We start from the raw sequence: 16,861 nt of genomic DNA on the forward strand, positions 1-16,861 counted from the left end.
AGTTGTCATGATACAGGTACATATCCAAGATACATAATATTGCTGACAGAATGTGCAGTGAGGAACTATTAACATACAGTATGGTATATTTAACAGCAAATATATTCATGTGACTTGCATTCATCTGGTCACAGGTCCTTTAATGATGCAGTGTCAAGGGATAGATTTGAAGACATTATGAATTTTTAGCTCTCTGATATCCGGAAACAAAGTTCAATAAGACTCAAAACAGACAAGTTGTCTTTGGTATCAGAAGTTTGGAATCATTTCATTGAAAATAATTCCCTGCTATACAGTTGAGGACAAAACATAATGTTCGATGAACAGCTGGTGAAGATTTACACAGTACGTGGCTAGTAAGGCAGATAATTTTGCATCAAATGTTGTTTAGCAACCAATTCAGGGACTAAATATATGTTGATCAGATTTCCAGAACTGGGAAAGGATGAACGTCAGTCACAGAACGAAACCATTTCTGAAATATATTGTCATGAAGTAGAAGGAATGTGATAACAGAGTTTTTCACATCTTTGCGCCTGTTCGAATTATTGATAAGAATATAAGCTTAGTTGATAGAGTGAGTGGGTTCGAGAAGAGGATGCCAATGTCAGTGTGTCAAAAGCACCACTGTATGAGACTACTGTGATGAAGCATTGAGACACAACTGTTTCCCTTTATCAAGGCAAGAAAAAAAAAAAAAAAATGTTCTTGTTCTCTCTGCCCTTCATTCAAGTATAGAAAGTGTAGGATATTAATAATAAAATGAAACACAGGGTGTATATAGACCAGAAAAGGTGACAAGAAAATGTTCTGTGAAATCAACTTTGTGGAGGTGGTTAGTACAAGCATTGTACAATTTTTTTGAATTTTTGCTGGAATAAATGTATGCATTCTTTATAGAGCTCCTAGAGGGAAAGTTGTCACTCATAATGAATTTCTGCATCTTCTTAGTGAAGAACTAATAAGTGAACATGCACAAAAATATGCACCTCTAATCAGCAGCTGGTCAAATAAGAAAGAGGAACCTGTGAGTGAAAAAAACAGTCTCGAGTGTTAGAATGTGAGAACGAGATGATTGACATATGTGACACCCATAAGAAGCTGCTCTGTGGTTTAGGTATCAAAAAAGTCCTGCTATTCTTGTGGTAAAGGGTCTGAATGTAGCATGTGAGGGTTTCACATCAAACTAAAGTCTTGATGCCAGAACAATTCTACAGTCCTAATCAGTGATGTATTGTCAGTTGCCTAATTTATTGATGTTGCAGTTTTCACATTCTGTGGTGTGCTTGTCATTGACTTGTACAAGATATGTATAAATGAAATGAGTAGTATGCTCTGACCATTCCCAGCTTATATCAGTTATTGCTTGCAATTAGAAAAGAACAACACACGGGGGTTGGACAGAAAAAAAGAGAGAACCAAGATCACAACACTTTACTATGCCTAATATGGTGTAGGAAGCCCGCTGGCATTCAAAACATCTTCTAGTTGTTTCAGAATGTGTGAACATGGGTCTTTTATGATTTTACAGTGAATGTTACAACATTCTTCCTGCAAAATAGTGGCAAGTTCAGGTAACGATGATGAAGGTGGGTAGTGATCGTGCACCCTTCTCTCCAAAGTAGACCACAAAGGCTCAATAATTTTGAGATCTGGTGACTGTGGTGGCCAGGGGAGATGTGACAGTTCATCACTATGCTCACAAAACCAGTACTGGATGATGCGAGCTGTGTGAACAGAGGCCCTGTCATCATGTAATGCTGCATCACCATAGGGGACAAAAGTTGTACCTTGGGATAGACCTGATCATCTGCAGTGGTCACACAATCCTTGGCAGTAATGCGACCTTGCAGGGTAACTGTGGAGCCCTTGGAATACCACGATATGGCTGCCCAAAACATCACACAACCCCTCCTATGTTTCGCTCTTGGGATGTAAAATTCGAAATGGTGTGAAAAAGGTTAATCCAACCAAGTGGATTTCTTCCATTGCTCGGGAATCCAGGTTCTTATGCCTTCAGCACCATGTATTCCTTTTAGGGGCATTTGCATCACTGATGAGTGGCTCTGGAATTCCAGCTTGCCCTGCAGGTCCCTGCCTATGGAGCTCCCTTTGTGTTGTTTTGGTGGTGACAGGGTTTGGGAGTGTGATATTCAGTTCTGCAGTGACTTTTGCATCTCTCCCTCCCTCTCTCTCTCTCTCTCTCTCTCTCTCTCTCTCTCTCTCTCTCTCTCGTCTTCATTGACTGTCACAGTCAATAAACACACACTTCAGTCTGTGCTGTGACTTAGTGGATGATGTTTTTCCATTTTCGCTGTATGCAGTACAAGCACATACAATTTGCCCAAGTTTGAAACCACTTAGCTCAGACATAATGCACTCACAACTAAACTGAACGTTGTTCTAATCACTACTGACACTTGCAATGTATTGAGGACACTGCGCAGGTGCCATTCGTGGTCAAATATTGCAGCGGCACATGCACACTTGGCTAGCATCTAAATTTATGATCAAGACACGCATTTCTTGCAGTGTTTCCATATTTTTGTCTAACCCCTGTGTATTTTTTACAGCTGAGATATCCTGCACATGTAACTTTAAATGAGGAGAAACACGTATAAAATTAGGGAATAGATTAGAACCTGATTGCCCATCTCTTCATACAAAATAATTCACCTCCAAACATTCAACGAATCTGATTGACATTTTATGCTTGCTATGCAAGGTGATTTTTATAGGAACCCGGAAGACGGTAACAGTTGAAGGTGTCCTATCTAATGGCTTTCGGGGGCAACAAAAATTTTATCCTGTCTTTTGAGTAATTATTGGCTGAATTTAAAAATTTATAATACTGTCATAACCTATCCATTAAAATATACAGGGTGTTTGGGGAGGAAAGGTCAATATTTTAAACAGTGATAGTATAAATAATTCTGAACAAAAAAATGTTATATGAACACAGGTCCGCAAATGCTTCATTAGGGAGGTAGGGGTATTGAAATGAACTTTAATTCTGCAAAATTGATGTACTCAGTGTGAACGTGTACACAATAAAACTGGATTGTAACGTGATTTTCTTGCAAACAATGCACGGGTACATGCCATGTTTACACTATGCAACCTACCATGTATTATGGTCATGTGACATACGTAGCACAATCACCCGTTGTTTGCGTAGTTGTGCCGTGTAAGCCACATTGTGTAGTGTACCATCGACGGATTGGTTCGCTGTGTAGTGTATGGTGTTAATTGAGTTCGTACAAGCTCTGCTAACAATGCCACACATCTACAGTAGTAAGGAATATGCAGATATAGTGTATGTTTATGACTTCTGCGACGGTAGTGCTACTGCTGCAAGAGAATAATACCGCAGGTGCTTTCTGACTAGACGATTACCTGATCGCAGGGTGTTTACCAAAGGGCTTATCACTTTGTGTGCAACAGACTCTCTTCTAAGTAGATATTTTTTGTCTGAGCGTGCACGTCAACAGACTTTGGGAGAACAGGAAGAAATTATCGCAAATGTTGAGCGAAGTCCCAATACGGGCATACGAAGAATGTCCCTGCGTATGGATGTCCCACAGACACGTGTATGGGAAACATTACATGCGGAAAACCTGTATCCATTTCACATACAGCGTGTCCAAAATTTCCATGTTGGCAACAATGCCCAATGACTTCAGTTCTGTCTCTGGGTAATTGAGAATAGTCACTTGTTTCCATACATACTATTCACTACGAAGCCCAGTCTTCATGCCGTGGAATAAACAACACATGCAATAATCATCGATGGTCACGGGAAAATACACACACTTCAGTGGATAGAAATTTCCAGGTTCATTTTGCCATAAATGTTTGGTGCGGCATGATCGGTAACCTTTTGATAGGTCCATTTATTATCAATCAACGATTGACGGGAGAGAGGTACCTGCTATTTTTTGGAAAATTCATTTGTTTAACTATTGGAAGACGATCCTTTAGCCAATTGAACTGGAATGTAGTTTCAACATGACGGTGCCGCTCCACATGTTGCCTTACATGTGACGAACCATCTCAACTGCACCTACCCTCATTGCTGACCTTACACCTTTAGATTTCTGTTTATGGGGTTGGATGAAATCAGAGGTGCACAAAGTGAAGGTAAATACACGAGATGAACTGCTTCGTCACATCATGGACACTGCTGAATTGATCAGGAACCAACCACAGGCAATTGAACAAGCAACACAACATGTTATCGCTAGAGTGCAAAAGGGCATTGACGTTCGTGGTGGGATATTCAAACCTACTCTGTGAACTATACAACATCTGTACGATAAATGTTTAAGTCGTTTGTAAAAGACGTGGCACATCTTTTTCAACTGAATACATGTAACATGCATGTTGTAATGCTTTATGTACTAAATGCAAAGTAAATAAACGTTATGTAAAAATGTGTAACATAACTTTACTTCCCTGTAATGTTGTTTTCAAGAAAATCATGTTACAGTCCAGTTGTATTGCGTATAAGTTTTTCAGAATTAAAGTTCCTTTCAATTCCCATACCTCCTTAACGAAACATTTGTGGACCTATGTTCATATAACATTTTTTGTTCAGAATTACTTATAGTATCACTGTGTGACCTTTCCTCCCCAAGCACCCTGTGTAGTGTTATGTTAATATCTTAACACAATAAGACAAGCATCACAGAAACTGTGTGCGTGTCTTGAGGCAGTGTAACTGACTGTGTGCGAATACCTGGACTTTATTCAACCAGTATTTCAGAATGAGAGCACTAAGTGACTTCCAGCAGAATTGACACACAATTTCAAACCTGTATGAAACTTTTTATCACTGACTCTATTTGCGACACTGTTTACAGACAGTATCTACATACTGGGTGATCAAAAAGTCAGTATAAATTTGAAAACTGAATAAATTACGGAATAATGGAGATAGAGAGGTACAAATTGACACACATGCTTGGAATGACATGGGGTTTTATTAGAACAAAAAAAATATAAAAGTTCAAAAAATGTCCGACAGATGGCGCTTCATCTGATCAGAATAGCAATAATTAGCATAACAAAGTAACACAAAGCAAAGATGATGTTCTTTACAGGAAATGCTCAATATCTCCACCATCATTCCTCAACAATAGCTGTAGTTGAGGAATAATTTTGTGAACAGCACTGTAAAGCATGTCCGGAGTTATGGTGAGGCATTGGCGTTGGATGTTGTCTTTCAGCATCCCTAGAGATGTCGGTCGATCACGATACACTTACGACTTCCGGTAACCGCAAAGCCAATAATCGCATGGACTGAGGTGTGGGGACCTGGGAGGCCAATCGTGACGAAAGTGCACGCGATCATCACCAAATGACGCGCGCAAGAGATCTTTCACCCGTCTAGTAATACTTTGCTTTTTTTTAAAAAAAAAACCATGTCATTCCAAGCATGTGTGTCAATTTTTTACCTCTCTATCTACATTATTCCATGGTTTATTAAGTTTTCAAATTTATATTGACTTTTTGATCACTCGGTATATCACAAAATGTGCCTGCAAAATTATAAGGGGCAGCAAATGAAAGCGGGACAGATGGAATGAAAGTAAGTAAACTCTTTATTGTTTCAAAAGTAATCACCATATCTGTTAATAACATTGTGAAACAAGGTGGTGAATGCCTTGATGCAAAAACATTTGCAGTTGCCTACGGAACCATGATTGTACGCAGGCATACACCTATCATCCGAAGCAAGTCGATGGCTATGAATGTCTTTCTTCCGGACTCCAAAAGTATGGAAATCGCATGGGGGAAGATCGATACTGTGTGGTACCAGTGAAATTTCTACAATGTAGTTCAAACAACTTTGGTCCTGAAGAAAGATATTCGTGCCTGTTGATTTGCTTTGATGAAGAGGTGCATGCCTGGGCACAACCATGGTTCCATAGGCAACTGAAAACACATTTCCGTGAAAGCGTGGACCATTTTGTCTCACAGTGGATTACGTGCGTTAACAGTTATGCTGGCTACTTTTGAAATAATAAACAGTTTATTTGTTGCTTTCCATGTGTCTCATCTTTGTTTGAGTGCCCCTTATGTAGCATTGTATGGCGCATGGTTCAGGAAATATGACATCAAACACTGAGATGCATGACAACCTTGCTTTTGCTTAAAATGGAACACTAATTACCCAGACTGTATTCACCCAGTGTTTCATAATGAGAGCACTAGGTGACTTACAACAAACTTGAAATGTAATTTCAAACTTTTTCATTATTAAATTTTGGAACCTTATGTTTGGATCAGGATCATGATCATGATTTTCTTACTTAGGACATAAGGGCAGCACTGATACCTACATATAAGAATAAAGAAAAAAGAAAGACAACAGAAGATGAGTATGTGCCAAGAGATGAATGAGTGTTAAATAGAGGCTCAGTAATGTGTAACCTCTTTTGCCAAATCTCTTATTTTGTATAATTTGTGCAGCTCATGGTTTCTCTATTAAGTAGTGAATTTAATTCCTTCGCTTGGCACTGGGTGGTTAGAAGTAAAATGAAGCAATAATAAAAGAATGCTTCCCAAGAACTTTGGTGTGACCTTGAGTAGTTCTTGCTTACAACAAATGAACCTGCTGGAATGCAGAAAGAATTTACTCATTGCAGGGTCACCATAATTTTTGCACAAAGATATTTTTAAGATAGTGCAAAACAAAGATAACGTAAGCAAACTATGATGTGGAAAAGAATGAATTATGTCAAAACCAGTTATTTGAGTTTCTGAGATGGGGATGGATTATGTAGGCTTTTATTCATTTCATAAGTGCTCCAGTTTCCTGGGCAGAGTAGGTTTGCTTGTGTTGTCTGAGAGTACACAATGTATTAGATAGAAGATGTTGCTTATGCAGCACGTTCTAAAACATAACTGAGATGAAAAGAGCTAAAAATTAATTTATACATTGAAAAAATAACTACTTTCACTTTAACTTTTAATTCACCGGTAATTAGATGGTGGGTCTGATCTGACCTAAATGCTGTTTCAAGTAAAGAACCCCTGGCATGGAAATGCTGAGGAATTTGTAGAAAACAAAGTGTGCATTATTCAAGCAATCACCTGACTTGGAATTCAGGGTTTGGAAACAAAGAACTCCAAAATTGGCAATTACGGAAAGTATAAACTGTTACTCACTGCAAAGATGACATGTTGAGTCGCAGACAGCCGCAACGAAAAGATGATTGATTACACACTTAGCTTTTGGACAGTGCCTTGTTCAGAAAAGAAAGGAACACACACACAAAAGCAGGCACCTGATGCACACATGACCACTATGTCTGGCCTTTCTGGCCAGACTGCAATGTGTTGTGTCTGATGTGGAACAGGGAAGGGGTACGAATAACAGGGTAGGGAAGGGGTACAAATAACAGGGTATGAGTGTGTGGAAAGAAGACTGCTGTCTGGCAAAGTGCGTAGGGACTAGATGGAGGCAAGACAAGACTGCAGGGGACAGCGTCGGGAGGCTGTTGGGCAAGGAGGTGGTGTGGGGTGAGTGGGGGGGGGGGGGTGCGGGAAAGGGGAGCAGAAAAGTAGAGAAGCAGGGAAGGGGAAGATGGGTTGACACAGTGAGGGTGAGGAGACATGAATGGGGAAATTACTGGGAAGGTTCCATTCATCAGGCTATGAGTGAGTTATTGAACTGCTCTTATTGTAGAATATATGCTTGCCTGTTGTGGTATGTATTAAACATGTGACTGTCAGAACATGTCAGAATTGAAACTGCTTGCTCTTTGCTTCTCTCCACTTTGCTTAAATTAATATTAAATGTAACATTATCGTAAGTTACCAATAAGTGTGTAACTTTTTTTGTGGTTGCATGGAAAATTTGTGGAAAAAGCCAAATCTGTTGCAGTATATTTGAAAGTCTGAGAGGCATTTGGTTGTTGTTATTACTATCTGTGATCGCCATGTGATATATCAGTAAAGGAAAACTGATATATAATATAGATATTTTATGCACAACTTTAACTGCTGTGGGTATTGGATGCGGAAGCAGTGGTGGTGGCGGAGGTAGTGGTAGTGGTAGTAGCAGTAGCAGTAGCAGTAGCGTAGCATGTGAATAAACATTATTTAAATTTGTTGCCAGCATTCATAAACGACCATGTGGAAAACATCGACACACCTGCAGTTTCAAATAATGAAAATAGCCTTACTTCATCGGGAACTCCTTTGGGTAGGCAGCCAAACCCTAACAATCCTATGGAGTACTGCTCTACAATACCACCATTAGAACAAGCTGCTAGTGCTGTGCATCAGCCACTTCCAAGTGTTCTGGTACCTGTTGGAGTATTAAAGAGAGAAGGTAAATAGCATACAAGCCATACATTTTGTGTCACTTTCTGCTGTCTAGTTTAATTTATATTCTATAATCAGTCTGTGCATTACGAATCATAGTTATTAAGGTAACACTGTTTGCAGTCCAAACTAGTTAGTAGACTCATAATGCTTTTAAAAATTAGCTAGAAGTATTATGTAGAATCTGAATGATAGTAGTGAAAAGCTTATCAGAAACTGTGGAATTTATCGTTAAACTTGTTACTCATTATTTACTATATTAAGAAATAATTTGTATCTATCTTTTCTTTTAGTGTTCTTACCTTTTTTCTTCCGTGTTCTGTCTTGTGCATTAAGTGTTCTTTAATCAGAAGATGGAGAAATGTGGATTGACTTTATTTAAATATGAAATGTAATGCCTTTTGCTATGATACATGTTGGCACAAGTGTTGATTTTAGATGATTCCCGACATTGGTTGAGTTGAATGCTTTTCTGATCACAAGTTAATAGTTTATCACCAGTGTTGTAATGAAAGTTACCAACATTCCACTTGATTTACCCACTTAGAAAAGATTCTGAATTTGGTTTTTGTTGCAGACTGTTATACACAGCCCATGATTTTGATTCAATAAGTAATGAATTGGAGATACATTGCTTGTCTAGGCATTACTTTGATTAATTTCCTGTGATATGTGATTCTGCTATTAGCCTCATGTACACAGGATGTATACTATCCGGGACAACCGGGAGATCCGGGAAAAACCCGGGAATTTTTTCATCCGGGAGAAAATCGGGAAAAACCCAGGATATTTTTAGAATTCCGGGAATTTTTCATTGTTTGAGTTGTCAGTTAAATTTTTGGAATTTTGACTGGTAAGAACCAATACTCTATCAAAGGATATTACTGTATCCTGCTACTGCAGAATAATACTTCAACAATAAAACATAAACGAGAGAAAAAAACGAAAATAACTTAAATTGCAAAGGAAAGGCGCCATATACGACGACGACGACACACAGTGCTCATGCAGGCGTCTGCCAATTGAAAATGTGTCAAAGGGTTTAGGTAGACTATGCAGTGCTTCATAACAACAAATTGCCTCCAGTGAGCGTGAAGTTGCAACTGTTTACAGTCGATTTGTTTTAGCAATTACACACAAGCTCATGTGCATGTGCAGTTGAGTCACGTTTGGGTAGTAGATTCTCCCGCTTCTGACTACAGGAATGTGGCTGTTGGCTGTGCAAGCAGTCGCAGCAAGCAGCTAGATGCTACCGGGAAAAGGGGGCAGTAAATTTATGTTCTTCAGGGGGGGGGGGGGGGGGGGACTTGTTTCACAAAGCGCCTAGCATCCAGCGCACGTTTGTCTATCGATTATTCATATGATTTTGAAATGCTTCCCTGTTGGTTTTTGAACACATTTTAAGTTGATTTCTGAATGAATCATAAGTTGACTTTTGAATGCATGCATAATGTACATGATGTCTGTCAGGAGAATCCTCGTCGCATCTAGAAATAAACTTTCCGCAATACGAGCTGAGGGAGTAAAGCCTAACGGATGAATACCAATCGCTGTCTGATTATGTGGTTGGTTGGGTTTGCGAATGATCAGTATTGTTATAATTACTAGCGAAATCCATAGATTCCGACTACCAGAATGGAAATAAACGACTAACAGGAATAACAGGTGTGAAAGATTACATATTATCTTCTCGGTGTATCCAAGAAAATGAAATTTTGACAGAAAATTTTTGGCCAGATCGCTACATTAGTAAGGACCAGTTGTACAGTCCCCGGCTAGCAGACTTGTAAGTTCTATTCTGGAAGTAACCTGGAAAACGTGTTGTTCGAACACGTAATAACGCCTAACCGGACAATAATCACGGGATAACTAAACCTGTGATTCTGACAGGGTTAGTGAAGTTAATTGGCAAACAGATTTTGACAATGGCAGGAATAGCTACAGAATTGGTGATGACAAGATTGCTTGTTAGAACGAGGAAGGAGAATAAACGGGGACATCACACAAATTATGGAAGAATAAGATGATTCCAAATTTATATACAAATTTTGTAATACTGGTTTTCGATCTCATGCTTGAGAAGCTGGTGGGTATGAATGAAATGTAAAACTATTTCCTAACATAAAGCTTTTTGCTTGTAGTAGGCCTAATAAGCATTTGATATTGGTACTTCGTGGATTATATTCTGTCGTGTTATAAAAATGGCCATTTGTGCCAAAACAGTCTCATTTATTTGGTGTGTTACAAAATTGCTGCCATATTAGAAAGGTCTATTTTGTTTTATCTAGCAGAGTTACAAAATAGACGTAATCAGATCGAGAAACCACACCAGTCTTGGGTATTATTTGTATTAACAGCTTTTTCAGTATTACCGTATTTACTCGAATCTAAGCCGCACTTTTTTTCCAGTTTTCGTAATCCAAAAAACCGCCTGCGGCTTAGAATCGAGTGCAAAGCAAGCAGAAGTTATGAAAAATGTTGGTACGTACCGCCACTACTAACTTCTGCCGTCGAATATATGTAGCGCGACACAGGCATGCTTTGTAGGCACAAAGATAAATACTGGCGCCAAAACCTCTGCGTCAGTAAATAAATTAAAAAAAAAAAAATGGAAGACGAGTTTTTTTCTCCGCCGCGAGTTTCGACCACTGCATTTTCATACATTATCCAACGAAGTAAATACAAATTGCGTATTGTTCATTTTCGAATGTAGCACAATTTCAGTGTACTACGAAAATCTGACTGGCAAGACTGTTTGGGATGTTTGTCAATATGGCCAACTCTACGTTCTGAAATTTTTCCTATCTGTGAGAAGAGATGGTTGCTAATGGGAACCTGATGAAATTTGAATCACATACAGTATTCTCTTCACCATAAGAATAATACGAATATAAACATTTTGCCATGTATTCTTTTGTGTTTGCTGCTATCTCATTTAAATCCTGTCTGCCTAATAAACTACGAAACTAGAGTGAGACAACAGCAAACGCGGAAGAATATACGTATCGTGTCATGTTTATATTTGTATTATTCTTATGCCTAATAATGATACAGTCTGAAATGAAGCACGGCAAGTGACTAGATTTTTAAATCTAAGATGACTCTAATTTCTGTGCAGAATTTGATGTAATAAAGAAGCGGCCGCAAAGATTTTCAAACGCAGAAAAATTTTCGCCTAACTCTCGTTCAGAACATGTTCTGTCATATGCAGTCTATTATTTGATTCTTGTTGATCATTATCAAAGAAAGCAGCAGTGTAAGTAACAACAAATAGCAGTCTCTTGCCATTGTTTCGCTAATGAGACGATACCTCTCTTTTTTTTTTTTTATTTAATTGTACGCGGCGGTAGCGCGCACAAAAGCAAGCCATGCCGCGAGCCGCGACAGGCCGTAAACACGCACTATCAGAATGCGACAAACAATGCATGACACAGTGCAGTAATGCATTTTCAGCTTAAGAGTGACGCAAACACCTATAGCAAAGAAAACGGCACTTATCAGATCAAAGCAAAATAAGCAATCGATTCAAACCAGACAAAGCACGTGGAAAAGGAAGGGTGCCCGTATAAATACGGATGGAGCGCCTGACGCATAGCAATGGCTACGTGGTAAAGCTTAACTGCTAAGCTTACGACTCGAACCAAACTACTGTAGCTGTATTGTCATTCATTCAACCTAAATTGTGTCTCATATTACAATGGACCAACTTTGTTTCGATTTGGAGGTGTGGCCTAAAACTTTTCTCTCCCCTTGAATTTCGAGTCTCAAATTTCAGGTGCGGCTTAGATTCGGGAAATTTTTTTTCCCTTGATTTCGAGTCTCATTTTTCAGGTGCGGCTTAGATTCGAGTGCGGCTTAGATTCGAGTAAATACGGTACATAACGAAACTTTGATTTTTCATGTAGCAAAACGTTTGATGAACTTTGATGAGGTAATAGATTATTTTGCAGGAAGGAAAGCACACCATGTAAAGCTGTAGCAAGATTAGAGAGAAAAAAAAAATGCTAGAAGCTAAGGTTTGAAGAAATGTGTAATTTCTTGCTTATCTCTTGTCAGTATTGGTTTTATATATCCTTTATTTAATTTTATGTCACACAAAACAGCAAGTTATTAACTAATAGGCAATAAAGATTTCAGATTTTCTGAAGAGTTCTTGTTCTCTCGATTACAAATAATCCCATCTGCTATTAATTGCAAGATTTTTTAAAGAGGGGCAGGCTGTCAAACCGGCCGACTGGGAGTAGGAGAGGCACCACAGGACATTTCAATTTCCACTCGCCTGAATATAGTTTGGACGTGCGGTAGAAAAATGCTTTATGAAGAGGCGTGGCACTGTTCTTTGGCATACTTAAGACCAAATAATATGGCTTACATTTCCTCGAATACATATGTTTTATGTTTCAGACTTTTCAGAAGGATGTGCGCTACAAGATGAACATATTTTTGAAAATTCAATTTTTTTTTAGTATTGACTCAGTTTGCAAATGTCGTAGATCCGTTGCTGATGTGCAGAGCAGTCTGAGTTATAGTGGGTAGTGTCCACATGGCCCGTGTTTACATTTAGTTATTTTGCTGTTTCCCCTTCGTTAACTCTCATGTCAAATGAAAACAAAACAGATATCTGTGGCCGGGAGCTATCAAGTCAATTAAAACACACTCACATAATTACGGAAGACTAAAATATGTCATTAGTTTCATATTTTATTTTATTTTATTTCCACCTTTCTGACAGTCAAGGATTAATCGCCTTGTGGAACAATGAAGTTATTTTTGTCTGTCTGCTAAAGAAATTTGACTTTTGTTAACCTTTTCCGCAGAGGCAGTCAATGTATTTGAAACGAAATGTTTAATTCCACAGTACTGGCTAGTTTCAACTGTTCACTGCATTTCAAGTACGTATGGCATTATGTCATAATATAGAACCAAACATGATATAATACAGTACTGGTATTCCAAGAAAATTTACATCCCGAAAACCGCAGTGAAAAGCTTAATATCAGGTCAAGGTCTACTTCATTGGGAATCCGGACATACGAATGTGCACTTTAAGTATGTACTTTAACCTGTAACTGGTGAGGTGATATTTTTGTAACACAACTGGTGAGGTTGGGTTATAGGTACCCAATAATTTCCATGGCCCTCATACTTCAGTGGTGAATCAGAAATGAAAAGTTTCTACATACATTGTCACGAAATACATATATCTGCAAATTTTTTATAAACAAATAAACCAAATTTGAATATTACAGTATAAAGCAACAATGAACCTTTATAAAAGCACATAAGTTTTTGACAAGTTATTACACACAGAAGAATTGGCAAGCCATTACTCTATGCAATCTTGGCATACAGGAATTGGGCAGGCTCCGCAAATCAGTACGTTGCAGCTGTTACAGACCTTTTTTGTTTTTCTGCCAGAGCCTGGTGGGCACTTCTTACACCTCACTTGTTTGCCCAAGTCTTGTCTGGCTTCACATGGAACTGGTATCTTGAGAATTCTGCTGATGTTAAGCCACAATTCACGGGGCAAATGGTCGTTTTGAAGTCGACAATTGAGATGAGGGTCTACGAGTTCCTTGGCAGGATTTTTGATGTATTCCAATCTGGTTAGCTCTGGATTCCCTGGGAATCCATGGTAGATAACATAGGCATTCACTAGGCTAATGTGCATTAGAGTGAAAAATATGGCTAATGGCCATTGCCTTGGGCATCGACTTGTTGAGTATACTGTGCATTTCTCATCTAAGGCGTCGACCCCACCTTTTGTGTTGTTATAAAAGGCAATGATTTCTGGCTTCTGGGTTTCTGGATCAGTTGACTGGGTATGGTGCAATGAGAATAAAAGTAGGATGGCCTTGCCTTTCTTTGGTACATAAGAGAGTAGTGTTGTCTCCTTTGTGAAACCATAGAGAGCTTCTCCTACTTTTCTTTCCTTGGCACGTAAAAATTCTTTCGGTATTTCTTGTTTATTTTTTCGCTGTGTTCCTGCGTATGTGAAGCCCCTTTTACGTAGTTCCTGTACGAGGGCAATGGACAAAAACCAATTATCTGCTGTGATATTGCGGTTACTTCCGATAATGGGTTTGGTCAATTGCAACACTGCTTGAGTTGGCTTGGAAAATTTCTTCTCCTCATCAGTGAGTGTTCTGCCATCACTATCCTCTCCGGAGTAAATGTAGGCGTTTAGCAAGTAGTGGGTTTTTGCATCTGCCAAAGCCATTATTTTGAGTCCATATTTTCTAGGTTTGCTGGAGATATACATTTTAAAGTGGCATCGACCACGAAAGCCCACCAACATTTCGTCAATGCAAGCGTACATTCCAATTGAGTAACTAGCCATACAGTTTTTCATAAACTCTTGGAAAACCCATTTTATAGGAGCTGTTGCATCACATTTTTTCCTCACATCCCTGTCTGAGGCGTCATCAAAACGTATACTGAGCAGTAACACCAAGACCCTCTTCAGTGACATTGTACAACGAAAAATATCACGACCAGTACCGTCGGTTGCAAACATAGCTTGAAGATCTTCATTATTAGATTTGAAGATGGCTGTGAACATGAGAATCCCCAAAAAAGCCTTGAACTCGATCAGATCCAAGTCTTTGTAGGCAGTTCTTGTGTCATCAGACAACTTTTCCCTCCTGAGGGCCAATTTTTTTATTGGTTTGCAGACTTATTTCATTCAGTTTTCTCTCACTAAAAAGTAGCGTCCAAGCAGTCTGGGGTCTACAAATCTGACCAAGGGCTTTAGCAGGGCCAATTATTCCCAGTAAATGTGAAACGATATTGTGTTTCCTTGTGCGAACATTTGAAGCTGGAGGTTTTTTGGACCATATGAAACGGTTCTTCCCATAATACTTCTTTCGCTCGTATTGACGATTCTGCCATTTTGAAAGGGGTTCGTTTTCATCTGATGACCATGTGTCTGTTTCAAAGGAATGTGGTGGTTGTAGTGAACTTGGTTATGATCCAGGAACTGTAGCATTAGGTATACCATGCACTTCATTCTCAACTTCACATACTTTTTGCTCTGATTTGGTTTCATGGGCACTCTGTAAACCTTGTTCTATAACATTTTCATCCCTACTACATTCACTCTGACTCATCCAGTATAGATCTCACCCAGTCACCAAATCCAGGATCACTAGGTTTCATAGACCACCTTCTAGATGGCATGTCAGCTGAAAATTGGAAAACGAGAAAATCTCAGGGTAACTAACGTGGTTATCAATAAGCAGAGTTTCTAGTAATAACGAATCAAATAAACTCACTGCTTTGATGAGAACTGCATTCAGGGTTATTAGTTATCACAGGAAACCTGCTGGATGCCATACTACCTATAAAATAGAATACGAGAGTATTCCAAAAAAAAGTTCCACAACTAGTGAGGTTGGGTTAAAAATACCCAGTAACTTTAAAAAATCGCATCTAAAATCAAACAACTCACCGCTCTGTTGAGTACCACGCTTCAGGCCGACTTGCAACAAACTGACTTGAAGGTATAGGACAATTTGGTAATAATGGGGCTTCAAAGATTTAGCTGGGTATCTGACACCCAACCATCACCAGTTACGGGTTAAATGTGCACATTTGAATATTGTTCACGAAATTCTGATGCTCTTGCAGTACCCTCTGATGTCTTGTTTCTTTTATGACATAATGTATGATCTTTCAATGTTTTACATGTACGTACGTACGGGCTTCGTACGTCATGATAGCTACCCAAGCGCGGTGTTGCCTGTCATCTGCGCTTTCTGGCAACTGCTGAAACGAACCTATTTCTAATAGGCCCCGGGAAAATATTGTGAATATTCGTTTGAAAAGTGTTACTTTCAAAGTAAATAAACTTTTACGTAAGTTGAACTATGTGCAAGAATGTGATTCTTGAGTTTCTCCCGGCTGATGATGGCAACATGTATGATCGCCGAAATATTGTGCCCGTTGGACACTGTAGACCGGCAGTACCCCCGTGGATATTTTGATTATGTGCAAGAATGTACCATGAATTTATTAAATCAGAGAGCATTTGACTCTCATTTAAAAATCAACTCTTTGATGACACGCCATTTAGAAGAATTTCGAACCCTGAAGATCAGACATTTATGTCATCATTAAAAATTTTACTGGCACATTTGTGTGATAGATTTCAAGTGTAACACGCGCAAAAAAGATCAACAGTATATGCAAAAGCTTAGCTTCTCTTGCAGCTTGAGAACAATATTATATGTGAAAACTTTGCTTTTCTTGTAGCACATTTATGTGATAGATTTCAAGTGTAACACGCGCAAAAAAAATCAACAGTATATGCAAAAGCTTAGCTTCTCTTGCAGCTTGAGAACAATATTATATGTGAAAACTTTGCTTTTCTTGTAGCAACACTATGTATATTAATTTAAACTATTAACTTTCCCTGTTTGTGTGTTCGTGCTACTTAACAGTGATGTTGCTGTTGGCTGACTACATCACGTGTCCTATGCTCTGAATACCCGCTGTCATAGGCTGGCGAGATCACGTGACATGAGCT

The 16,861-nt window shown here is 38.9% G+C and overlaps 1 protein-coding gene across 1 annotated transcript in view; it reads left to right on the plus strand.

Annotated features, from left to right (window-relative positions):
• LOC126184931 (zinc finger FYVE domain-containing protein 9) overlaps positions 1-16,861 on the plus strand; it is a 412,866-nt gene that overhangs the window by 168,268 nt on the left and 227,737 nt on the right. Inside the window, exon 6 of the mRNA XM_049927602.1 lies at positions 8,126-8,341. Within this exon, the coding sequence (XP_049783559.1) occupies positions 8,126-8,341 (216 nt within the window). The remainder of the gene's footprint in view (positions 1-8,125; positions 8,342-16,861) is intronic.

The sequence above is a fragment of the Schistocerca cancellata genome, chromosome 4, assembly GCF_023864275.1.
Source record: "Schistocerca cancellata isolate TAMUIC-IGC-003103 chromosome 4, iqSchCanc2.1, whole genome shotgun sequence".
Taxonomy (NCBI): Eukaryota; Metazoa; Arthropoda; class Insecta; order Orthoptera; family Acrididae; genus Schistocerca; species Schistocerca cancellata.